The sequence below is a fragment of the Carettochelys insculpta genome, chromosome 2 (genome assembly GCF_033958435.1).
Source record: "Carettochelys insculpta isolate YL-2023 chromosome 2, ASM3395843v1, whole genome shotgun sequence".
Classification (NCBI taxonomy): Eukaryota; Metazoa; Chordata; order Testudines; family Carettochelyidae; genus Carettochelys; species Carettochelys insculpta.
In genome coordinates this window covers 151469986-151496904 of record NC_134138.1, presented here as the reverse complement: position 1 = coordinate 151496904, position 26919 = coordinate 151469986, and the positions used below count along the sequence as shown (strand labels likewise).

General features: G+C 41.7%; 1 protein-coding gene across 2 annotated transcripts; it reads left to right on the top strand.

Annotated features, from left to right (window-relative positions):
* Positions 1-43: 43 nt before the first annotated feature.
* On the top strand, positions 44-19440 carry CCT5 (chaperonin containing TCP1 subunit 5). 2 transcript variants are annotated; one of them, XM_074987849.1, is made up of 11 exons: positions 44-236; positions 6358-6418; positions 6524-6688; positions 7632-7830; positions 9720-9912; positions 10377-10526; positions 10852-10971; positions 12143-12328; positions 13308-13445; positions 13997-14177; positions 19153-19440. In XM_074987849.1, exons 1-11 carry the CDS (start codon positions 132-134, stop codon positions 19278-19280), a joined length of 1626 nt encoding a protein of 541 aa, XP_074843950.1. In that variant the 5' UTR covers positions 44-131; the 3' UTR covers positions 19281-19440. The 2 variants fall into 2 exon arrangements, with proteins under 2 accessions (XP_074843950.1, XP_074843948.1); XM_074987847.1 differs by lacking the exons at positions 44-236; positions 6358-6418; positions 6524-6688 and adding an exon at positions 6794-6953.
* The last annotated feature ends 7479 nt before the right edge of the window (positions 19441-26919 follow it).

Genomic DNA, 26919 nt, shown 5'->3' with positions numbered 1-26919 from the left:
TGGTAGCCTACTGCGCATGTGTGACGCGGGGTGACGTCGGCGCTGACCCGTCGGGCGCAGGGAGCGGCGGCCGGTGCTGGGTCGGTTGGGGTAGGAGGGTCTGTGAGCGCGGCTCAGGTTGTGGCGGGACCATGTCGGCGATGGGGACTCTCGCGTTCGATGAGTACGGGCGGCCCTTCCTGATCCTCAAGGACCAAGATCGCAAGAGCCGCCTCATGGGGCTGGAGGCCCTCAAGGTAACTGCGCGTGCGTCGCTGGGGAGCTGCCGGCTCCATGTGGTCCCCTCCCCCACCCCGGGACTAGAGCGCGCCCCCGCCCCCCATGCATTGGTCTCTGCCCCCCCACTTTCCCCTTAGGGTCTGGGGCCGCCGGACTTTTGTGCCGCTCTCCGCGATGTGGGTCGGACCAGGTGAGTTTGGAGCTGGTAGGCCGCCCTCAGTTGGGCCGCAGTGCCCTTTGATGAAGTCGCGTCCGTGGCAGCGCGCCCAGGGGCCCGGGGCTTGGTTCAGACCCTCAGCGCTCATTGAGCTGAGGAGCAGACCCGGCCCTGGAACTCCGCACCCCATGAGGCCAGCCAGGACTCCGAACCTCAGTTTGACTGCTGCCCCCAGAGCTTCCTGGGGTGACTCTGGGCTCTCCAGGGCATGGAGAGCACATTTGGGCCACATGTGGCCAGAGAATGAGGCCCACTGCACTAAGCCGACATTACTCTGCCTCTTTCCCCATACACACTGAACCAGGTTTTTGTCCCCCCAGGGCAAACAGCATTTTTAGTTTCTTTTTCCTGAGTCCTCTATCCCTGTTATTGTCTTATTTCCCCTTCCATTTTTAACCACAACAAACACATTGTTGAAAACTCATGTTTTCCGGAGTGAGTTCCTCTGCTGTGTGTGTAAATTAAAACACATCAAGACTCTAATGATCTCACAGCTCAAAACCAAGATCCTAGTCTCATTTTCTTTGAGAGCAGGACTTGATGACTTCCCGTCCCTTCAGGCCCTAGGATTCCATGGTCTGTCAATTTCTTTAAGTACAGTTAACCACATCCTTTTCTTAATATTCTGTCATTCTTTTGCATTCCAGTTTCTGTTTTCTCTTGTTTCTCCTCTCTCTCTCTAAGTGCTCCTTCAGCCTGTCCTTTGGAGGATCTTCCTCACCACCTACCTTTCAATTTTTTAGAGGAGGAGTTCACAGGGAACCTGCACCCTTCTCATTTCCCTTACATCTTATGCCGGATAATCGGTTTCTTCCACATGTACAAATAAAATGGCCGTGCGTCACATGAAGAAGAATCTAACACATCAGGAAAGGGCAGACCAATAAATAGTAACAAGTGTTTAAAGTACTAGTATGCAAATGCTAAAAGTCTAAATATAAGATAGGTGAACTAGAATGCCTTATATTAGAAGAGTGTATTGAAATAACAGGCATCACAGAAACCTGGTGGAATGAGGGCAATGAACAGGATGCAGTCGTACTGAGGTACAAAATGTATTGGAAAGACAAAACAGGTCATGCAGGTGGAGTAACACAATGTGTGAAAGAAAATGAAGACTCCATTGAAGTAAAAAATCCATGCTCAAATAAGATTATAACGGTATTACGGACCACCTGACAAGGACAGTGATAGTGATTATGAAATTATAAGGGATATTAGAGGAGCAATCAAAATTAAAAATGCCATTAATTGTAGGAGATTTCAGTTATCCCCTTATTGACTGGGTACATGTCACCTCAGGACAAGATGCAGAGATAAAATTTCTTGCTATCTTAAGTGACTCTCCTTGGAGCAGCTAGTACGGGAACCAACAAGGGGAGAAGCAATTCTTGATTTAGTTCTGAGTGGAGGAGTGCAGGATCTGGTCCAAGAGGTAACTATAACATGACTGCTTGGAAATGGTAACCATAATATAACAACATTTAACATTTCTATGGTGGGAAAAACATCTCAGTAGTCCAACAGCGTGACATTTAATTTCAGAAAGAGGAAACTGTGTTAGAATGAGGAGGTAAGTTAAATAGAAATTAAATGGTACAGTAACTAAAGTAAAATACCTGAAAGCTGCATGGAAAATTTTTCAAAGACATAGTAATAGAGGCCCACCTAAAATGTATACCCCAAATTAAAATCCTAGTAAGACACCCAAAAAAGAGCCACTGTGCCTTCACAACCATGTAAAAGAAGCAGTGGGAGATAAAAAGGCATCTTTTAAAAAGTGGAAATCAAATCCTAATGAGGAAAATAGAAAGGAGGATAAACATTGCCAAATTAAGTGTAAAAATGTGATAAGAAAAGCCAAAAAGGAGTTTGAAGAACAGGTAGCAAAAAACTCAAAAAGCAATAACGAAAAAAAATTGTAAGTACATCAGAAACACGAAGCCTACTAAACAGCAGGGTTGTGGGGTGGGCTCTAGAGGATGGAGATGAGAAAAGGAGCACTCAGAGATGATAAAGTCATTGTGAAGAAACTAAAAGTATTCTTTATTTCAGTCTTCACAGCTGAGGGTATTAGGGAGATTCCCAAACCTGAGTTGTCCTTTGTAGGTGACAAATCTGAGGAATTTTCCAAGATTGAGTTGCCATTAGAGGAGGTTTGGGAACTAGTTGACAAACTTAACAGTACAAGTCACTGTGACCAGATGGCATTCACCCAAGAGTTCTGAACGAACTCAGATGTGAAATTGCAGAACTATTAACTGTGGCTTATAACCTATCAGCTTTAAATCATCTTCTGTACTCTGTGACTGGAAGATCATTTAACGTAACACCAATATTTAAAAACAGCTCTAGAGGTGATCCCGACAACTACAGACCAGTAAGTCTAACGTCAGTACTGGGCAAACTAGTTGAAACCATGGTAAAGAGTAAAATTGTCAGACACATAGAAAAACATAATTTGTTGGGCAAAAGTTAGCATGGTTTCTGTAGTGGGAAATCATATCATACTAATCTATTAGAGTTCTTTGAAGGGATTGGCAAACGTGGACAAGGGGGATGCACTAGATATAGTATACTTAGATTTCAGAAAGCCTTTGACAAAGTCCCTCACCAAAGGCTTTTACATAAATTAAGTTGTCATGGGATAAGAGGGAAGATCCTTTCATGGACAGAATTGGCTAAAAGTCAGGAAACAAAGTGTAGGAATAAATGGTAAATTTTCAGAATGGAGAGGGCAAGTAGTGGTGTTCCCCAAGGGTCAGTCCTCGGAGCAGTCCTATTCAACTTATTCATAAATGATCTGGATAAAGGGGTAAATTGTGAGGTGGTAAAATTTGCAGAAAATACTAAATTACTCAGGATAGTTAAGACTAAAGCCGACTGTGAAGAACTTCAAAAAGATCTCACAAAACTGAGTGATTGGGCAACAAAATGGCAAGTGAAATTTAACGTGGATAAATGTAAAGTAATGCACATTGCATCTGGGTCCAAGTTGCCCAGCCTACCATCCTGGTGTACCTGAGGTCCCCACTGCCAGCTGTAATCCCAGCATTTCAGTGTGCCCAGGGTTCCTACCAGTGTGCTGGTAGCCTTGACCACAGGTGAAGTTGAACTGTTAACAGAAACCAATAACAATCAAGCTTATTGGTTACATTGTTACATCTCTAATTATAGCATTGCACTTAACTACCCAGTATAGATGCTGGTAGCGTAAACTGAAACATACCCAGTTCACATTAACCTAGTCCTGTAAACATTATATATTACTTAAATAACTTTTAGTTAATGTCAGCTATGTCTAAGTGAGACCGTTATAGTGTAGCTCTTCAGTGCACCGGAACTCTCATGCCCAGTAGTCTAAACTTAAACACGATATAGCCATGCCCTGAAATTTTGTCATGTTGGTTAAGAAATTGTGCACAGATGGTGTGCTGAGATCATAGCTTTTCACAATGACCCATGTTGTCTTGTTTATTTGTACTCCCTTGTCTGCCTACCTATATTCACATGAGCTCGTCTCATGCTTAGGGTATGTCTATGCTTAAAATACAGTGGTACCTCTTAGTGCTTCAGCATACACACACTGTATAGTGACAAGAACGGTTCTCCTATCATAATTTACTTTCTTGAGAGGTGAGAAATTGTTCCATCAACCTAGTACCACCTACATTTTGAGAGTTGGGTTGGCATAGCTACATCTTTAGGGCAAAGTTTTCAGAGTAGACTAGTCCTTAAGTTACAGATGATTGTGCTAGATCACCTTTTGTTCCATGCCTATATATTATTAGGGCGCCTATGAACTTTGGCAATGCAAATAATAAATATTGCATTATAATAATTAATTTGTTTCATTGCTGAAAGAGAAAAAAACATGATTTTAAAAACCTGGGATTTTTGGTGTTTTGCGCCAGCAGAGGTGGGATACTCTTCATGTATCCTTATGTATAATCTGAGCAGTTTGGTTATATTAGAAGTGCAGTGGTAGGTCAAAAGTCGAAGACATTTTTAAAGAATTGACTGAATGTCGATAGTCTTTTATCTGGTGAAAGTCTCTCCCATTTCTTCACTTTTTGATGAAAGAGCTTGTGTTCACAGGCAAGGCATTGGTATTTTCTGATGCCTTTAATGCATCTGCTAGTGCAAGGGTGGGCAACATCTAGCCCTCCCAGCATTTCCTTCTGGCCTGTTCAGCAGATCAACAGAACATGCCTATTGTAGAACTGGCAAGGGGTGTTCAGCTGTCCCTGCACCCCTTACACCATTCTGCAGCTGAGCTGCTCCCAGGGCCCTCTTGCTAGCTGTGTGGAGGAGATAGGGGAGACAGGGTATGAGTGCTAAAGTCAGGGTGTACCCCTAACCAGCACCCCATTTCTGCAGAGTAGGGGTCAGGGAGGGGGATACATGATGAAGATGCACCAGTCTGAAATATGGTGAGTGTCTGTCTACATTGTGCCAGGGATCAACATTGTAGCAGTCAACCCACCCAGAGATTTATCATCTCTGCTTAGATGCAATAAATTGATCACCCAGCCCTCTCCTGTCAACACCCGTACTCCACCAAAATGAGAAGTGTAGCCAGTGTCAAAAGGAGTGCAGCCCCCTCCAACCTTACCATGCAAAAGGCACCACTGGTAAGTATGGTGCTGCATGGTGTAGACTAGATCTGAGAGGAGTGCCTGTCTTAAGAGGCAGTTCACTGTTTGAGATTTCTCCAGCAGCCAGGTCACAGGTGCTTGCTCTCTCTCTCTTCTCACACATTTACACACACTTTTCTCCCCTCCCTCCCCACCCCCCAAACAATTTAGCCCATCTCAGCAGAGTGGGGGAGAGAGGAGACAACAGAACAGGACATCTTTTCTTGTCTTGAGGAGACAGTGCACAGCATCTCTCAGACGCTTACATGGGAGCAACCAGCATACACCTGATTTGTGCCACATGTTCTCACAGTCTGTGTGTCACATACTTGCGCGATCTGTGTCATGAAGTCTCTGTCTCTTTCACCCACTCTATAGCATCTCACCTCTTCCTCCCAAAGCCAGGACACTTTTGAGGCCCTAGAGCTGGCCTCTAACAGCTTAATGCAATTCATGGGAGTGGCTCCTCCTTTGAAAATTATTACTCACACCTGTGCTAGAGGGAGGGCGGAAAGAAAAGCTGTGGTATATCAGTTACATGGTAGCAACATGTAGAATTTGCATATTGTAGGCATGTAATAGAGCGGGAGTGAGCAAAGTGGGGTTGGGCCATCAGGGGAGTGAAATTTTGTAAGGGGCGGGCGCAGCATGGTCAGCTGCTAGGTCTTGGGCTCATCTATCTCACTAAAAATGTTGAAATACGTTACTGTTCCTATTTGTGTGTATTCATATGTGTAAACCAGTTAATAAAGATTTTGCATTCTGCATACTTGTTCTCTTACACATGCCAAAAGGTTTGTGGATTTTTTTTTATATAAATGTGACTGCCATTTCCTTCAGTTTGGATTACATTAGACAAATTGTGGGGCCCTGCTAATTGCAGGGATAAAAAGTGGGGCCCAACATAAAAAGTTAGCTTGCCTCTCTTGGAGTATATTTTCAGTTAGTTTAACTTCTACTTAAAATATAGCAAAATCATTTGTAGCAGTTGTTGTTTTGTATCTCCCCTCTAATTAACGTAAAAGAGATGGGGGGTGGTTGTTTGCTTTTTTCGTTATCAGTGCCAGTTTTATTCATATTTGGAAGGATATTGCTACTGACTGAAAAATGAGCCTGAAAATACTGACACCTAATTTTCTCTGACACACAAATGTACCTACAAACAATTAGAATCAAAAGACATTATTTTGCATAATTTATTTCCATAGTGTTATTAACAAAGCATTACATTTTTAAGGATGTGTCATAATGACTCTGTTTTCTTGTTTTATATTTGTTTCATAGTCTCACATAATGGCAGCAAAGGCTGTGGCAAATACACTGAGAACATCACTGGGGCCCAATGGTAAGTATAATAATGTAAGATTAATTTTGGGGAGTGGCGGCAGGAGGGGAGGTAAGGCGGCTTTGATAATTTATAATTTGTATACTTTTTGAACACTTGTTTTAGGTCTTGATAAAATGATGGTGGACAAGGATGGTGAAGTGACTGTCACGAATGATGGGGCCACCATTCTGAGTATGATGGATGTGGATCATCAGATAGCTAAACTTATGGTAGAGTTGTCTAAATCACAGGATGATGAGATTGGGGATGGAACAACAGGAGTTGTTGGTAAGAGACATCTCCAATCTGTTACGTTTGAAATCAGGTTATCTAAAAATTTCAAAGTGTTTGGCCCTACGTGAACAATTAGCATTTCAAACAAATTTAGGTCTTGATAAAATGATGGTGGACAAGGATGGTGAAGTGACTGTCACGAATGATGGGGCCACCATTCTGAGTATGATGGATGTGGATCATCAGATAGCTAAACTTATGGTAGAGTTGTCTAAATCACAGGATGATGAGATTGGGGATGGAACAACAGGAGTTGTTGGTAAGAGACATCTCCAATCTGTTACGTTTGAAATCAGGTTATCTAAAAATTTCAAAGTGTTTGGCCCTACGTGAACAATTAGCATTTCAAACAAATTTAGTAAAGTAGCTAGTATTTTAATCCTCTCGCAGCTTCTTTACTGCTGACTCTCTGTCAGAAGGATGGTGGGGCTGTAAGCTGTACATTTGGGCAGCCACCCAGGAGAAATTGAAATGCTGCCTAGCTGATTAGCGGAATGACCACAGCCAGCAGTCTGTGTTTCTATGGATGGCGCACATAACAAAATTTATTCCACACAGGGCTGGACAAATTTAGAAGGAACATTAACTGGGGGAGAGGTGGGGTTGTTTGTTTGTTTGTTTTTTAGAGGGGTGGGCTAAATTTGCAGGCAATATTTACACTCCAGCCCTTGTATTTAAGGCATCCATGTAGTTATTTTCTTACATATCTTAAAACATATCTTCCAATTCATCTTAACTCTTCAAGAAAAAGAAGTATTTGGAATAGTTACCTTGCGAAGATTGGTCAGCAGCTGTTGATCCACTTTAGAAAATTGTGTCTGATGTAGTGTAAGGGCACATCTGTTGAATACACTTTCTGTGTCCTAACAACTTACTGCAAGGTCAAATAACTTAGTAAGTTGATGGAACAAAGTAAATTCTTGTTTTTGTTTTATAGTTCTGGCTGGTGCGTTATTGGAGCAGGCTGAGCAGTTGTTAGATCGTGGTATTCATCCTATGAGAATAGCAGATGGTTATGAGCAGGCTGCACACATTGCCATTGAGAATCTAGACAAAATCAGTGACAGTTTTCCAGTTGATCCACAAAACAGTGAACCTCTAATCCAGACTGCAAAGACAACTCTCGGGTCTAAAGTGTAAGTTTATACTGGAAAAACCTAATGTAGTTTTGTACTTGAGAGCTTTTTGGGGAAAATCCTTGACAGTTTGACTTTTTAGGTGGAATATAAAGTTTATTGCATTGCTTGATGAACTTATTGTTCAAAATTAAAATTCACTTTTTATTTTTATTACTTGTTAAAATTTTTGCTGTGACTCACTGATGCAGCAAGTGTAGGAAGAGGTATTATTAAGCTATTATTTTATCTTTTTACAGATTTGATGACATGACAAACAGCTGCAATAGAAATTCCTGTTATGCTATATGCCTAATTCCTTTCTTTTCCACTGCCACGTTTCCTATCTCCCTTCGTATATTTCTGTGTGGCTGTTTCCCCTCACTTTTAAAATGTGATCTTTTCTTAAAGTAAACCATTACATTAGATGCATTTCACATGAGATAAATAGCTAATATTCTCATAGTTGTGTCTTACACCTTTAATTTTATTAATCTGTTAAGGAACTGCTGTTAGGTAGTGTGATAATCATCATGGGTTAATCAATTAAGTGTAGCTCTTTAATGATTTGATGGTGTAATATGATTTTCCTCTTTTATCAACAGACAAGCCCAAAGTGGTGCATGCATTTTGGGTAAGAGTCTCTCAGATTTTTCAGATTTGCGGCCCATGTCTGACATTAGTTTTTCATTTTTTCTTTACATTTAATATATATTGATAATGATTAGGCTGTGGCCACATCTGGCCAAAACTTTGAAATGGCCATTTCGAAGATTGCTAATTAATGAGGCGCTGAATTGAATATTCAGTTCTTCATTACCATTAGGACGCTTCTGGCCATGGCACTTCAAAAGCACGCAGCTTGGCGTGGCTACATGGGGGTCCTTTTCGAAAGGACCCCGCTCCTTTCGAAATCCCCTTGTTCCTTTTCAAAAAGGACCCCCATGTAGCTGCGCCAAGCCACGTGCTTTCAAAAGCAGCGCTTTTGAAGTGCCATGGCTAGAAGCGTCCTAATGCTAATGAGGCGCTGAATATTCAATTCAGCGCCTCATTAGTAATCTTCGAAATGGCCATTTCAAAGTTTTGGCCAAGTGTGGCCACAGCCTGCGAGTTTTAAGAACGTGAGAGAGAATATTTAACTTTGAAGGTGCTGGAAATGATACACTAATTAAGAAACACAGTATAAATTAACCCATCATGATGCATCAACAAGTATTCAACAAATAGAATGACAGTTTGTCTGTTTTTTCTCAGTTCTCTAGGAGGTCGTAGATATGACTTGATCTTTTTTCCCTGGGCTGGCAGATGCTTTAAAACAAAAGTAGTCCTGTTGTTCCATCCTTTTCCTTGTGGAACAAAGAACAAGCTAACGATTCTTGAATTAATTGTAACTCTGAACAGTACCATTTTGTTCATTCTCAGTTAAACAGCAAGTTGAACAATGATACTAAAAACGAAGTTTAATTTTTTTTTTTCCAATTAGCTCTGCGACATTTGCTCCTTGTCAAAATCTACATATGGACCAAATGGTTGTCTCTCATGGATGCTGTATACCAAGTATATACAGTGGCATTAAAAGAGGTCCTTTCTCATATGTATCATGCATGTTTGGAATGCAGCCTGTAGGTCCCTCTCTAGTTGTTACCCATTTGTAATGAGTTAAGCGTGTGAACTTAAATCTGCCTCTGGGTAAGATGTATCCAAGAAGAGATGTCCATCTCTACCACACAGGCAAACAAACTAAATTCCTTTTCTCTTATTTTGTAGTTTACCTTCCTTTTTCTCATCCTATCTTCCTGCAATGAACAAACATTTAAAGCTCAAACAAAGTTTGTTGTTGTTCTCCAGGGAAATGGGTGGAGGCTTTTGAACAATTTTTATTAACTTCACTACATTTTGCTTAAATTTAGAATTAATCGTTGCAACAGACAAATGGCAGAAATTGCTGTAAATGCTGTACTGACAGTGGCTGATATGGAGCGCAAAGATGTTGATTTTGAGCTAATCAAAGTACAAGGCAAAGTGGGAGGGAGACTGGAAGATACCCAGTTGGTCAAAGGAGTGATTGTGGATAAAGATTTCAGCCATCCACAGATGCCTAAAGTGAGTGAGTCTTTCCTGGTGGTGTCTGTCTGGTAGGCTTTATTTAAGCCATCAAGGAACATTGTTTGCCCCTCTAGCTGCTGTATTTGAGCACCTTTCATGTACAGTAGAACCCTGATTATCCAACATAAATGAAACAGACGGATGGTCAGATAATTGGAGATGTCAGATAATGAGGGGCCAGTGGACACAGGCCTGTTGCTACAGGACTCTGGGAATGGGACCGTTCCTATGGGGTGGCAGAGCATGTTGAATAAAATTGAATAGGAAAACCAATAGAGTTGGATAACCAAAAGTTGAATAATTGGGGTTCTATAGTATTTTATAGTAGACTTTTTTCTTTCCCAGAATTTAAGAAAAATTTATTCATTAATGTGGTGTTGAGAGGAAGTAGGGCGGAGGTGGGAAGTGCAGGTATTATTGATGTAAAAATAATTAATCTTAATCTTTGTTTGAACGTATAGGAGGTTAAAGATGCTAAAATGGCCATTCTCACTTGTCCATTTGAGCCTCCTAAGCCTAAAACCAAGCATAAGCTTGATGTGACGTCCGTGGAAGATTACAAGGCACTGCAGAAATACGAAAAAGAGAAATTTGAAGAGATGGTCAAACAGGTAAGAGGTTTTAAATATACTTATCTGTGATGATTTTTTCCCTGGTTTATACAAGAGTGAAATATTTTGGTTTTTGTGTATGAGTTGACTAGTAGTCTCATAAAAAGGTGTCCTGTTTTCATGCAGTCTTTAAAAAGTATGTATAACTAAATGACAAACTATTCAAAAAATCCTGTAATTAATGAACAAATTGCAATTGGAAAGTCTTTTTTATGGTTAGTATCCTTAGAGGTCATCCTTTGCATCCATTTTGGTTACATGTGAGTTCAAATTAAATACACTGTATTTCTTTTAACTTAGCTCCATATATTGGAATTCTTTTCAGATTAAAGACACTGGTGCAAACCTAGCTATTTGCCAGTGGGGTTTTGATGACGAGGCCAATCACTTACTGCTTCAAAATGAACTACCTGCTGTTCGTTGGGTTGGTGGGCCTGAAATAGAAGTAAGTAAACTTCTCACAAACTTCATTTAGCATCTGCTGTGACTAGTTGAGAAAGGAACTAACACACAATCACCTTGTAAACTCTGGCTTTTCAGAGAAGTGCAGCACAACTAATATACGTGAGTCTCACGTACTGGCTGTACAGTAGCACTTGTGAGAAGGAACCGTTGTGAATGGAGCCGTGATGGATAATTGAATCCTCTAAACACTATCCCAGTACAAATAACGTTCCAAGGATGGTAGTTAAAACTGATCTACAAAAATGTGATGAGTCATATTGGGCAAGAACTACAAGATGCCCCTTATGGGTGGGGATCCACTAAACACAGAATTCCAAATAAGTATGGGGGCAACCAAAAAGAAAATCAGGGACAGGTGTGGGGGTCATAGGGCCAAAATGAGGGAATCAGAAGAGGACACCAAGCAGAGAACCCCAGACAACACCCACTGTTCCCCAAAGCCATTGAGGGAGCCATGGATACTGCCCAGAGGAACTCTGCCTGGATATGTGAACAGAGCAAGGAACAAAAGTAGGCCCCACAGACCTGGTGTTGGTCCCCATCCCCACCCCCCAACACCAGCTTCCTCTCCCTGGTCCTATAAATGGTCCTCTTGGCCATAGCCAGGAGAAGGCTGATGAGGAGTTCATGTGACGTTGTGGGGCCACGGATGAGAAGTAAAAGGACCAGTAAGTATGGGGAGAAATGCAGCCAGAACCTCAACAGGAGGTTCTGGAGGAGTTGGAAGAAGGGCTGTAGGCTGGAGAACTCAAGATAGATGTGCATCAGGTTCTCCCTCACATCACAGAAGGAACAAGTGTTGGGGACGGGTGAACCGTGCCAAGTGCACACCCGTGCTTGCTGTGCTGTGGAGGATTCTCCAGCTGATGTCCCTGGAGGGCTGTGGGACCTAGGTGTAATACAGACTGGCCCACTATGTCATGGGTAATAGAAAGGTAATCTAAGACTCCACATTTTAAATTTCATTCCTTGCTCTGCAGAAGCAACTTTTTCTCTGATACGCTCTGAAGAAGAGGAAGTAACCATTCCAAAGTTTAGGCCATAAGTTGGCCTACTTCCACCTATGTCCAACAAATAAAAAACAACCCCTGAAGAAAAAATTCTTTACAAAATTACTTCAGTTTTTGTTTTGTTTTTGTTTTTACGTTTAGTTGATTGCTATAGCAACTGGAGGGCGCATCGTTCCTCGTTTCTGCGAACTCACGCCTGAGAAACTAGGCTTTGCTGGCATTGTCAGGGAGATCTCATTTGGAACAACAAAGGATAAAATGCTTGTCATCGAGCAATGTCAGAATTCCAGAGCTGTGACCATTTTCATTAGAGGAGGAAATAAGATGGTGAGATTCTCAATATGTAAATGAGTTTCTGTCTTCTGCTAATTTTTATCAGCTTGCAATATCAGGATGTGCATCCAAGAGAAGCTTCACTATCACATTGTCTTATTTTGGCAAGGGAGAGTGAACAACTCAGGAGTCCACTTGACTGGGACAGCCTGACGTGATTGCCTGTTAAGAATACCAACTTGTGCAAAGTACTGCTAGATTCACAGTTTTGTTGAGTAAAACTATCTCTTGTTATCATGTACTGCAAGTAATTTTACTCTTGTGACTAGTCTGTTTTAATGGACTGCCCACGTGAAGAATTATATTGACTAATATGGATGATTGGGCCCTTACCCCTTTCACACGGCAGTATGTATCTATTCATCTGTAAGTAGTGGCTTGACTTCTAAATAAGAAATGCATAGTCCTGTGCAGAGGAACAGAATGTCAGAACTTTGCATTAGATCAATTTCACATATAGTGTTTTGCTCTTTTCTTCTTGGCACTTATGTTTTTGGCTCCAAATAGGACTTGAGAAAGAGGGAACAACTGAGAGAGTACAAATACAGAGTTAAAAACAGACTTGTAATCGTTAGAGAACTGTTTTGAAGTTTGCTAAACTGTTTTTTGTTTTTTTGGGTTTTTTTTAAAATCAAGTGATAAAGTGGGTTTTCTGAAGTATGAACCATATTTTTTTTCCTAGAAATACTCTTACTCAAAAAGAGATTTAGTCATCCGGGTGAAGGATTAGAAATTACACAAGCACATTTTAAAGATTTTTCAAGTATTGAAAAGCTGATTATTTCAAAATGTAGAGTTCTGTGAAAACAGTCTGTTAAAATTTTAGGTGATTACAACAATAGCTTTCTGTTCAGATATTACTTGGGGTTATGATGCTTCTAATTCTGTGTTAGGAAGCCTTGGTGAAGGAAGAGTTTGGGCACTATATGAACTTTGCATATTGTACATAACTTGTTATATTCTAAAATTCAAGATTATTGAAGAAGCAAAACGATCTCTTCATGATGCATTGTGTGTAATCCGGAACCTGGTTCGTGATAACCGCATTGTGTATGGAGGAGGCGCTGCTGAGATCTCTTGTGCTTTGGCTGTTAGTGAAGCAGCAGATAAGGTGAAAAAAATTTTTTGTTCACTTTCCCACTCACGGAAAACATCATCAAAATATATGTAACTGCAAAACAAGTGTAAAAGAATTGCATGTTTTCACTTATGCACAGTGTTGCATTTGTCTAATTTTGCACATAGTAATTTCTTCTGATGCTATGTAGAAGAAGAAAAGCTGTTGTGTTTAAATAACTATTTTGTGGATACTGTGAAGTTGTCCATTGGGTTGCTAGCTGCCTTTTCAGACTGATGAATTGTTTTTAGTGAGGTTCTTTTTGCAATATTGAAATTGTCTCTGAAATATGAGCTAGGGTGACTTTAATTTAACACAGTCATGTGAATTACAGTGAAATTTATGTGGCTGGCTTTCTGTGTAGTAAGCCATCCTTAAGAATGAGGTAGGATGAGTACTTGTTGCCCTACAGAAACAGAGATGAGCAGGATAAGCCGTGTTTTAAAGGAACGCTTGCATTTCTAATATATGGATAAATTCTCTTAGTATTTGTGTGTGGTAACCTCGTTTTGCCAGTAGTCTAATGTAAAAATGTACTCTCCTAGTGCCCTTCTTTGGAACAGTACGCCATGAGGGCTTTTGCTGATGCCCTGGAAGTCATTCCCATCGCACTTTCTGAAAACAGTGGAATGAACCCCATACAGACTATGACTGAAGTGCGAGCTAGGCAAGTGAAAGAAAACAATCCTGCTCTTGGAATCGATTGTTTGCATAAAGGAACAAATGGTAAGAAATCCTTAATATACTGTGAATATTGTAGAGAGGAGCTAATGCGAAGGCATTTCTCAACAAATGTAGGAAGTCTTTGTAAAAGCTTTGTTGACCTTGCCCTACAGAGAATTTTCATTTATCTCTATTGCAGTGTTTCCAAAACTTAAATTCACATACCTCTTTCAGGATTTCGGCCTTGTCTGCATACCCACTTACCCAGTTCAGTCCCAATGCTTATCTCCTGATTTTTAGTAATTTATTTTCTGCTGTGTGCTTTTTGAAATCCTTTCACATACCAAGGTTTGGGAAACACTGTTAAATTGTATGTGATTACGATGTATAGTGAAGTTCTTGCTTGCAGCTATTTATTAAACTTACCTGGTTGCTAATTTTTCTAGTAATTTTATAATGGCTTAACGCTTGTATCGTAGTACAGAAGACTCTCTAGTTCTATCTTTTTCTTCATTCATTTTTTTTTCCTTAAAATATTTGTGTAGGAATTTTTCTCTTTTCTCTAAGAAAATAGTGCAATTTATCACATTAAATGTCTAGTTTGGGCTACTATAACAGAATTGAGCATTTTTATGGTCTTCATTGTAGAGCATTTTGAGCATTGGACCCAAGAATGCTTTTGTACAGAATAGTGTAAGAATAGTGATTTTTTTTTTTTTTCCCCCAGAGCAATGTCATAGTTCAAAAAAAATTTTAAATAGCATTGTGAAAAGAAAAGTACCCAGTGTTAAGTATTTTATGCTAAGACCAGAGCTAGGTCTGCACTACGAGTTAGGACTGTGATTCCATGCTCAGTTAAGTATGGTTGTGATAGCTTGATCACAGCTAGCAGGAGCCTAAATAGCAGTATAGGTGGGGCAGCTGCCCTGGCAACAGTCCTGAGCTATTCTGAGTACAAACCCACCTGAAACAGGTAAGTATGTACCCTTCCTGGCTCAGCCATGCCTTTATTGCCAGAATCCATGCAACTACATCTTGCTACAGTAGTGTCCCCTGCACAATTTTCCTAATTAAGACACATCTTTCAGAGACAAAAGTAGTAACTTGAAAAGGTGAGTTTAAGGCACAGTTGGAAATCCTTCGTAAGATGGCACTGGCACATTTATCCATACAAAATTTTACTGTGTAATTTTCTTTGCCTAGTTCACATCTTTGTGATGAAAATACTTAATTTTTTACATAAAGAACTCAAGTCAGTATGACTTACAGGAGTCTGTCACAGGCTTGTGGAAGCTGTATTCTTTTCTCTGAGGTTAAAAATCATGCTAGAGAGAAAAGAGATGGGAATGTTGAAGGGTGGGAAGTTAAAAAAGAGAATCTGGGGTCTCTTGTTTAAGATCACTCTGAATGTTCTATAAGTTACTCATTTTGTAAATAAATGGATAACATCACATAGTTTTTAAAAAAATACTAGAAAGTAACCTTTTTGCCTTCAAGGTTGAAAGCAGTAATCCATGTATGCTATAGGTGATCACATAGAAAATTACTCAACTTAATCCAAGAAATTATTTGTGAATTTTACAATATGTTAATATCTTTGAATCAGAGTTGGCAGTTTTTCAAAGGGACATTATTATTAAAGGCCCAAAAGCAAGCTATCCCGCTGCGTAGGAAAGATAGATAGAAAACATGGCAAAAGACTGCCTTGGCTTAACCAGGAGATCTTGCATGATCTCAAACTAAAAAAGGAATCGTATAAGAAATGGAAACTAGGACAAATTACAAAGGATGAGTATAGGCAAACAACACGAGCATGCAGGAGCAAGATTAGAAAGGCTAAGGCACAAAATGAGCTCAGGCTAGCTACAAGCATAAAGGGAAACAAGAAGGCTTTTTACAAATACATTAGTAACAAGAGGAAGACCAAGGAGAGGGTAGGGCCATTGGTCAGTGACAAGGGAGAAACAGTAACAGGGAATTTGGAAATGGCAGAGATGTTTAATGATTTCTTTGTTTTGGTCTTCACTGAGAAATCTGAAGGAATGACTGACATAGAGAATGCTAGTGAAAAAGGGGTAGGTTTAGAAGTTGAAATACGAAAAGAACAAATTAAAATTTACTTAGAAAAATTAGATGTCTGGAAGTCACCAGGGCCTGATGAAATGCATCCTAGAATCCTCAAGGAGCTGATAGAAGAGGTATCTGAGCCTTTAGCAATCATTTTTGGAAAATCATGGGAGACGGGAGAGATTCCAGAAGACTGGAAAAGGGCAAATATAGTACCCATTTATAAAAAGGGGAACAAGAATAACCCGGGAAACTACAGGCCAGTCAGCTTAACTTCAGTGCCAGGAAAGATAATGGAGCAGGTAATTAAATAAATCATCTGCAAGCAATTGGAAGGTGGTAAGGTGATAGGGAACAGCCAGCATGGTTTTGTTAAAAACAGATCATGTCAAACCAATCTAATAGCTTTCTTTGATAGAATAACGAGCCTTGTGGATAAGGGAGAAGCGGTAGATGTGATATACCTAGACTTCAGTAAAGCATTTGACACGGTCTCACATAATATACTTATCAATAAACTACTCAGATACAACTTAGATGGGGCTACTATAAGGTGGGTGAACAACTGGCTGGATAACCGTACCCAGAGAGTAGTTATTAATGGCTTTCAATCCTGCTGGAAAAGTATAACTAGTGGGGTTCTGCAGGGGTCTGTTTTAGGACTGGTTCTGTTCAATATCTTCATTAACGATTTAGATATTGACATAGAAAGTACACTTATAAAGTTTGCAGATGATACCAAGCTGGGAGGGGTTGCAACTTCTTTGGAAGATAGGGTCATAATTCAAAAGGATCTGGATAAACTGGAGAAATGGGCTGAGGTAAACAGGATGAAGTTTAATAAGGACAAATGCAAAGTGCTCCACTTAGGAAGGAACAATCAGTGTCACACATACAGAATGGGAAAGGACTGCCTAGGAATGAGTACAGCAGAAGGGGATCTAGGGGTTATAGTGGACCACAAGTTAAATATGAGTCAACAGTGTGATGCTGTTGCAAAAAAAAAACAAACATGATTCTAGGATGCATTAGCAGGTGTGTTGTGAACAAAACACAAGAAGTCATTCTCCCGCTCTACTCTGCGCTGGTTAGGCCTCAGCTGGAGTATTGTGTCCAGTTCTGAGCACCACAGTTCAGGAAGGATGTGGAGAAATTGGAGAGGGTCCAGAGGAGAGCAATGAGAATGATCAAAGGTCTAGAGAACATGACCTATGAAGAAAGGCTGAAAGAATTGGGCTTGTTTAGTTTGGAAAAGAGAAGATTGAGGGGGGACATGATAGCAGTTTTCAGGTATCTAAAAGGGTGTCATAAGGCAGAGGGAGAGAACTTGTTCTTCCTTGCCTCCGAGGATAGAACAAGAGGCAATGGACTTAAATTGCAGCAGGGGAGGTTCAGGTTGGACATTAGGGAAAAAGTTGCTAACTGTCAGGGTGATCAAACACTGGAACGAATTGCCAAGGGAGGTGGTAGAATCTCCATCACTGGAGATATTTTAGAAGAGGTTAGATAGGTGGCTTTCAGGGATGGTCTAGAAAGTGCTTGGTCCTGCCATGAAGGCGGGGGGCTGTACTCGATGGCCTCTCAAGGTCCCTTCCAGTCCTACTCTTCTATGATTCTGTGATTCTATAGGAGGCCATCTGGTGTGGGGGGTTTTTTTGTTTTGTTTTGTTTTGTTTTTTTTAATTGCTCAGATGAGCATTTCCGCTATTTATTTTTGTTTTAATTTAACCCCAGAGAATGATTTGCAATGTCTGTTAAACTCATTTGTATGTATGAACTGTTACAACATGTAAAAAAATGTTAAGGTGGCAATGAACAAGTAAATGTCCAAATGTATGTTTCGGTCCTCCAAATTTGGTTGCCACTTGACAGTTTCTCTAAATGAGCTGCTAAGGGAGTATTTGGATTTTCTGGATGGTTGACTTTATTTTAAAGAATGCTTATCTACCAAAATTCTTCTATTGCAACATGATCTTCTGACTTCAAACTCTTGAAACATCAGACAGTTAGTAATTCTTCATATTGGAAGAATTTGAATAAAAGCCTTAATTTTACACCAAATAAGCAAAATTTACCAGAATGACTTCAGTGGAGAAGTTGACTTAGACCATGGGTGTCCAACCTTTTGGCTTGCCTGGGCTGCATTGAGTGAAGAGGAATCGTCTTGGGCTGCATATAAAATATATAATATAGTTAATGTATATAAATCACATAATAATGTTAAAAGTTTACGATCTTGTGGGGCCGCATTACTAGCTGTCCAGGGCCGCATGCGGCCCGCGGGCAGCAGGTTGGACATGCCTGACTTAGACCTTTCTTTGCTTTTGTATGTATTCATTGTTTTCCTACTGTATCTTATTAATTCTTTTTGGTACAGTTTTTTTTCTACTTGTGCTTCACAACCAACCTGCACAAACTTGTAGCCTATATTGGAAAGTCATGTTTAATGTATTTTATTTTTAAATGCAAATTTTTTTATATGTTCTTCAAAATAAAGTCAGAAAATACACAAAAAGTACAAATAATCAATCCCAGTTAACAGCTCGTTTAGAAAAACTGTCAGCTGTCCTAGTGAATATAGAGAAACCTTAAAAACATGCTGAACTCCAAGTTGGGAATTTGTCAGCTCGAAGCAATTTTTATGATGTAAATCAAACTTTTTGTTTAAGGAAATGTCTCAGTAGTAGTATGAGCACTTGACTGGCCAAAGAGTACAATGTCAGAGAAATAAGTCAGCTGCTCATATTGACATGTGTTTCTTCACTGTACCTCACTGTGATCTCTGAATGGCACAAAGAGAATAATATGCCTGTAGAATAAAATTCTGAGTTTTGGTAGAAGGACATGATTGTATGGTGCAATAATTTTAAATCTGAAATGTGAACTGCTCTCGGGGCTTTTAAGATGTCTTTCATTTGGTGAGTTTGGAGACTGTGGGGGGAATGTCTAAGTATTTCCCATCTTTTGACAGATATGAAGGAACAACATGTCATAGAAACCTTAATTGGTAAAAAGCAACAGATTGCTCTGGCTACTCAGATGGTTAGAATGATTTTGAAGATTGATGATATTCGTAGGCCTGGAGAATCTGAAGAATGAAGGCTGAAAACAAGGAACAACATGGAATGGAGCCACTGGAATAACACAAATCAGTGGGATCTCAACATTTCATCTTCAGCTATTTATTTCTTGACAACTTTTGTTTAAAATACTGTAACAGCTAGTTATTGAAGACAATAAAATACCATTTAGCAGTTATCTTAAAGACTTGTTTCAGATGCATCATTGTACTTATGTGTTAATTACCTAGCAAATGTATGCATCCTTTTATATTGACTCTGGCTTCTCCCTGGGGCTGGCCAGCTTGGGGCCATCACGCATCCTGCCCATTGATTGCTTCCTGGAGCAGGCTGGGCTGTGCCAGCCAGCTTCTAGTGGGGGAGGTTGGGGGGCATGCAGGCTATCCCCTGGCACTCTTTGGGGCCAGTGTGTAGGAGGAGGTAAGACCACACAGTGGCCGGCAGCTGCTTGATGGCAGTTGTTCAGTTGTGATTTCTGCCCCTTGTAGATGATGTAAATGAGTGTAACTGTCCCCAGTGCTTTCACCCTCCCCGCCCCCTTGTTTTGTATTAAACAGCAATCATATTCCAGGCACCTCCGATTATCCTGGCACAATCAAACCCTGACCTTGCTTTATATCATGCTAAGAGGAAGCCGTATACCACTCTTGTTAGTCCTAGCTCTTAGCATTTAGGAGGGGTTTTTGAACAAATGGATTCACAGACTGATGGACATTATAGATCATGACAACAGTTGCAGTATTGTCTTCCAGAAATTACCTGAGCTGTCATTTCAAGATATGCCTCTTTCAAAAGTATTCCAGTACTGCATAGCACATTGAGAACAGTGCAGTAAAATTGCTCAGAAAGGCCTTAAATGAGAAACAACTAGCAAGCTACTTTTCCACTTTTAAGTTATTTGTGTGTTAAATCTCAAAAGGTGTAAGGAAAATCTGAAAGACCTTTTCATTGGTGTCTACCTTCTAAATAGATTTTTAAACGTGCAATGCTATATGAAGAATTGAGCAGTTATTGATTCAAGTCCCAAGCATTAACATGGAATTAGATTGTTTAAAAATACCCTAAAGTTTTTGTTGACACTTTAATAGGGAAACTCAATTTATGGTTTCCTAACACATGCAGTTAACACAGATTAATCTGTTTTGATAGTTACTATATCATTATGCCATAATAAAAATCAAGTATGAGCCCTCTATTGGGAGGGCAGCACAGTCTTCCTGGGTGCTAACTCTGCCAAAAGTTATGGGATCTTTTTACAGACATTCCCTCCTAATGTGTTTCCATAGTTGTAACATGAGGTGGTTCCTGGGAAGCCTCTGCTGGCTTCTGTCAGCTGTGGCCTGTTAGGGGGCTCTCACTTTACGTTGTTATTGCTTTCCCGGGTGATAGATGCAATGTGGTGGAAGAAATTACCTGCTTTGAATGTAAAAGGAGAAAGAGCTACATGTTTTCATGGCATCCTGGTGAGGGGGAAGATTGGGGAAAGGTTCCTTTGTGGAAGGAAGATGTGACTGAAAAAGGAGGCTGGGCTTCTGAAAAGAAGTCTGAAGAGTGGAAAGTGGGACTGTGTAGACAAGGAGAATAGAGCTGGCAGGAGGAGCTGGGCTGGGGAAAAAAAAGAAAGGAACAGATTGCAGGGAATATACCAGAACTATGCTACAGAGCCTGGAACGAAACTGAAGATTCCTGTGTCTCATTCCTCTGCTGTGAACAAATATCTGTGACACCCACAGGCATCTGAAGTGAGTCTGCGCTCACAAAAGCTCATGCTCAAAACTTTTCTGTTAGTCTACAAGGTGCCACAGGACACCTCATTGCTGCCACAAAGTCTGTGTCTGTTCCCCTTCTAGTATTAGTATAGGTAGAGGATGAGCACCTACGTCTGCTCCCAGTTATCCCTTCAGTTCAAGGAGCAGAGATGGATGCAGTGGATCTAAAGGCTCTAACCCTTCTGAGAACCACAGGGACTCATGGGTCCATATGACAATGTTTTTTTTTAATTTTAGTAAATTACATTAAAAATGTTGCAAAGTCAGAACACAAAATCCAGAAAAAGCTAGAATTAAACTTCCCTGTGCATATGTAGTTTGACACACTAATTATATGATAACATAACAATTTTGCTATAAGACCACAGCCTCATTGAGTGTACATACTAAACCCTCCGCTCTGAGAATAAATTAGGATTATTGTAATGTTAAAGTACTGGTATCAGCATGCCGAGGCCTACCCAAAACTAAAGAACATTCCCCTCAGTTAAGGGAGAGGAACCACTAAGTTCAGGTGGCAGACTATGGAAGACAACAAAGGAGAAAACAGGAAGGGGGGTGAGTCAGTGTTTAAAAATCAAAAAACTAGCAGGGGATACCAACAAGAGAACCCCATTCTGAATCCACTGCCCCTCCAAGGCTTCTAGAGAATCAGTGGGCACTGCCCAAATGATTTGGTAGATGTGCTAGGGCAAGGGAAAGGAAACAGGCCCCCTAGTTGCAAAATACACACCCCCATCGTGCTTCCTCCTGACGTGTTAGACCAGGGGTGTGCAAAGTGGCAGGCATGCCCCTGTCTCCCCCCACCCCCAGCCAGGGGAGTGACATTTTGTAAGGTAGGGCACAGCACAGTTGGCTCCTGTCACTCCCCTGCTGGCTTACCCTGCTTCATCAGTCCTCTGCTTTCTCCTGGGTGGCCTCCAATTCTGCTGTTGCCAAGGGTCCAGTCAGAATGTGCAGAGGCCTTGGGTCAAGTGGCAGGAGCAGCCAGCAAGTTCCTGGCTTGGTAAGGTACCCTCCTGGCATCTTTTCCCCTGAGCACTCCTCCCTCTTCAGGGCACCTCATAGAGTCCCCCAGCTTTCCTGAGCATCCTACCCCTTTCCTGAGCACTTCCACTCCTGCATGCCTTTCTGTGGTCTTCCCACAGGTTCAGGGGGGAGGGGTAACTAATTGCAGGGCTGAAAAGTTGAGCCTGACATCAGAAGTTTGCTTTCCCCTGCGTTAATGCCCACGTAAGACAGTTTTGAGAGGAAGCTGATGAGTTCCTGTGGCTTTGTGAGGCCACCAATTGGGTCTGTAGAAATCAGGTGGTGCATGAAAAAGTACTATCAGAACCAATGCTCCCTCTAATCTTTTTTCATCGACGGACACAATAAATGTTGTTATGTGGCATGTGCAATGTGCACCACCAGTGGGAATGCGTGCTGTGGGCACTCTGCTAATCAGCTGGGTAGCATTTGAATCTCTCCTGAGTGGCCACCCAAACATTTAGCTTACAGAGAACACTGGCCAGATCCTCAGAAAGATGGTCTGGTGGAGCCAAAAGAGTGCACTATGATCTGCCCTGCAGAAATGTGCACCCATATCTTCCTCTTGCTTCAAAAGGGACAGGTGTCAGGACAGTTCATGAACCACAGCAGGTACACACCTGTGCTCAAGGTCACATGGAAGTTTTGCCAACAAATATTCTTGAAGAGCCCACCAGGGTTCCTCACCTTCCTTAGGTGACAACTAGTCCTTCCACTTTGTGTCAGGGTCAGACATGATGGCAAGAAAGTGAATGGTGTGAAGCAAAAAGTGTGTACAGATGTTCTCTGGGTGCAGTTCAGAGGTGGACCAGCTGAATGTCATGCAGCCAGCTCAGGTGGCATGCTGGGGACAGGCAGGGAGGCTTGTCAGGCAACTTACCAACAGAGCATTCTGGAGGGCCTGAGGTGAAGCGTAGGCAGGGAACACCCTTCTACAGGACCCACTTATGGAAAGTGAGAGACAGTAGGCAAGGCTGCTTTCATCTCCTGGAATACACAATTTGCGGGAGTGTGGTGCATCCGCAGCTGCAACTACTGTTAATGGTAGATATGCACTGTACCTGCAAAGATGAGTAAAATGCTGACCACCTACACACTTAGGCTATGTCTACATTTCAGAGCTATTTCAGTTTACCAAGGTATCCCAATGTAGCGAGTCCATGTCAATGAAACAGGCCCATTATTCTCAAACATTTTTCAAAGCAACGGGTGCGCTGTTCCGGCATTCCTGTACACCTTGTTGCAGGAGGAGTGAGGGATGCCTCAAAACAGGTAATTTCAAAATAAACTCAAAAATCGGATATACAATTTGCATAGCGCAAACTGCATATCCTAGATCAAATTTTGGGTGCAGTGTAGCTGTAGCGTTAGTTACTGTGGGAACCTTACATTCTGAATTCTTTGGCTAGTGCTTAAAATCTTAACCTTATCCTGGCTTATACATTGTGGTATGCATGTGCCAACTTTTCAATGCAAATGTGAAAAAAAATACTAGAGCTATAGCTAGAACTGCAGGGAGCAGTATAACTCCATAACAACCCCTCTGGATGGAACTTCACACACACACTGCTTTTTTTCCTAGAAAATAAGGTAGCAGAACTCAAGCCCCAAACTGCACCCTGCCCCAAAGCCCAATATACCCTCCCCACCATATGGGGCCTAAACTTCCTCTGGGTGGCTTAGCCGCACTACTCAGGGCCCAAGCCATACCGCCCTCCCCCGGCGACTTAACCACCAAATTGCCCCCTGGGGGCTTAACTGCTGAGCCATCCCCCACGCAGGGCCCAAGCCACCTGCCCCCCTGTTGGCAGCTTAAGCACTCCCACACGTGAGGCCTGAGCCAGCCCCTCATGCTTCTCACCTCCCCCAGTTCTGGGCCTGACCCCTGTTCCTACCTTCCCAGCTCCAGGCCCCCACCAGCCCTCCACTCACCCCAGCACGATGATGCACCTGAGCGAGGCTGGGGCTGGCATGCTGGGAGGGGAGGCAGGCTGCACTGCCGCAAAGGCCTGACTCTGCCCCGCACCACAACGGAGAATGTGCAGAGCCACACGGCAGGCAGGAAGCCACAAATGGCTCCTTAAAGAACTACTTGCAGCTCGGAGCCACCCATCTACCATTTAAAAATGGCAGTGGTGGGAAGTAAAGGTGGCAGAATGCCATTCTGCGGCGTTCCACCGGAAGAGAAGCCCTACATAAACACTATAGAACACTATAGAAATACTTTTACAACTTTTGTCTTGTTTCTTGCAGCATCAAACTCTTCTTTAAAGAGTTCATTTGATAACCAGAATTGGTCTGTGTTAGTCTGTCTGAAAATATGATGAGGAGTCCTGTGGCACCTTATAGATTAACAGATTTATTTGGGCATAAGCTTTCATGGGTTAAAAAAAAAAACACTTTGTCAGAGGCATCAGAACTATAAATTCTGATGGGTTATAATTCCTACTCATGCTTAGCTAACAAGCATAATCCTAACAGTCTAACTCTGTTATGGTTATGGAAAATGTAAATGCCACGTGTGCCTACCAGCTATGTACACACAAACTTTTCTTGATCAGTATGCCACTTCTCACATGACCCTCCTGCCCTTACTTACATACACGTCTTATTAGACATTCTGTGTGTACTGTGGCTGGAGGGTTAAATCTGGAAGAAAATAGTCAGAATCAGCCTAATAATTAGATACAGGTCTACCTTTATTTCATCACAACACAATGTAAACATTTTAAAAACTAATTGGACGTTGCGTTATCTTTTTTAAAGTAATTGTAATATTTCCAAGCCACCACCTTTATGCAAATAGAATACTGTTTTTGTAACAGAATGGTGTCAGATTCAGGTCATTATTAAAGTGAAAAATTAAAATAATTTCTTCTTTATGTTGCTCTGCATTTCATCTGCCTTAGACAGTGAAAAGAGACTAGGCAATTTAACATTTGTCTGCAGTCCCTGTAGGAGGTACCCACAAATGTGTTGCAATGCTGGACATCAAGTGCCTAGAATATCACAGGGACAGGGTGAGATCCATAAGCCAAGATAGGCACCTAGGCTTCTTTTAGAAGCAGTGGGATAAGATAGGCACCTTAGGTGAGGTCTATAGAAGTCATTGAACACACAAAATGCCTCATAAGAAGTAAGTAAGGGCAGGAGGGTCTGAAGAATACATGTCCCTGTTTGATATGTGGTACCAAGTTTTGGTGAGGCAATTAATGTTGAAATGCAGAAAACAGCAATGGCAAAGTCACTAGTGTGTGTTCACACTTGCCCCTTCTGTCAACTGTGTTCACATTGGGAGCTCCCCCGTTCAAATCCTTTCTCCCCAACTAGCAGGGATGGAATTGAATCTGGGTCTCCCACAACCTGCGAGAGTGTTCTGATCATGGGTTCTGAAGGGTTACTGACTGGAGGGTTTTAAGTCCTGGCTTGACAAGGTCCTGGCTGGGATGACTTCATGGGGGTTGATCCTGCTTGAAGCAGGGGGCTGGACTAGATGACCTCCTGAGGTCCTTTCCAGCCCTGTGATTCTATGATTCTATGGAGCTAAAAGTCACAAGATCAGTACTTGCTTCTCCATCCTTTTTGCATGGAGTGAGGTAGACATCTACTTCATTCCCAGAAGAAACACCTAGCTCCAGGTGGGGGGCTCTGCAGATAGTCAAGTAGAAATTGATGCCTCTGTTGCCTGGAAGAAGGTATCTGTCTTCCATAGGGGGAGCAGTACTTGGCACACACTTCTGTCCTTGCCATGTCTCACTGTATACCTTCGATGGTTGCCTAGCATGCTGGCTTTGTTGATTGCAGTTTAAGGCTGGCTACTCTGAAGCCACTTCACTGACACAGCTTCGTTACTGCAGTTGTAGTGTTTCAGTGTAGCCATTCACCACAGTGATGGCAGGGGTTCTCCTATTGCAGTAGCTAGATCAGTGGAAAAATTCTTCCATGGAGCTATTGCTGTCTATACTGCAAGTTAAGTCAGCTTTACTACAGCTGTGCCTACACCGGCAAGTTTTGTCAAGGAAACGTGCCTTTTGGCGACAAAATTGTGTGCGTGTTCGCACTGCAACATGACTTTGGTCTGGAAAAATGGCTGTTTTTGTCAACAAAATATGTCCAGTGAGACATTAAAGTCTCATGAGAGATTTTTTTTTCTTTCCCCCTCCCTTTGTTGTCAACAGACATGCGCTGTAAACACCTCAAGATGTTTTATTGCTGATACTGTTCTCCAGGAAGTGACCCACAATTCCCAATCAGCCCCTCTGGTCAGCAATTTGAACTCTGCTGCCCTGCAGCTGGGTGACGAGCCTCCCATCCAGCCCCCTTGCAAGCCCTGTGAAATTTAAATCCCCTTTCCTGTTGGCTGGCTTTTCTGTGTGAGTTCACAGGGAAAAGTAGTAACTGTCTGGTTTCGTCCACATTGTTGTTGAGGCATTGGATGCAATGCATGAGATACACAGCCTGAGCACCTCAACACAGGCCCCCTCCCCCACCTGGGTTGGGTGACCATGCAGTGGTCTCCTGGCCCCTTCCCAGCTGCCCCTTTCTAGCCATCACTCCAAATATTCCCTCACTTGGACTGCCCTTGGTTTCAGAAGAACAGACTTCAGCTCCCTGAGAGAACTGTTGGGCAGGATCCCCTGGGAAGCTAATATGAAGGAAAAAGGAGTTCAGAAGAACTGGCATTATTTTAAAGTCTTATTGAAGGCACAGGAACAAACCATCCCAATATGCAGTAAGAAAAGCAAATATGATAGGCAACCAGCTTGGCCTACCAGGGAAATTCTTGGTCAGCTTAAAAAGGAATGTGAAGGGCATCAAGAAGGGTTTCTATAGCCATGTCAACTATAAGAGGGTTATCAA

Excerpts from the sequence above, each read along its gene's own strand:
- CCT5 (XM_074987849.1), top strand. The coding sequence starts at position 132 with ATGTCGGCGATGGGGACTCTCGCGTTCGATGAGTACGGGCGGCCCTTC. Across the intron at positions 237-6,357 it reads TGGGGCTGGAGGCCCTCAAG|TCTCACATAATGGCAGCAAA; the intron begins GTAACTGCGCGT and ends TTTGTTTCATAG. Across the intron at positions 9,913-10,376 it reads GCCATCCACAGATGCCTAAA|GAGGTTAAAGATGCTAAAAT; the intron begins GTGAGTGAGTCT and ends TTGAACGTATAG.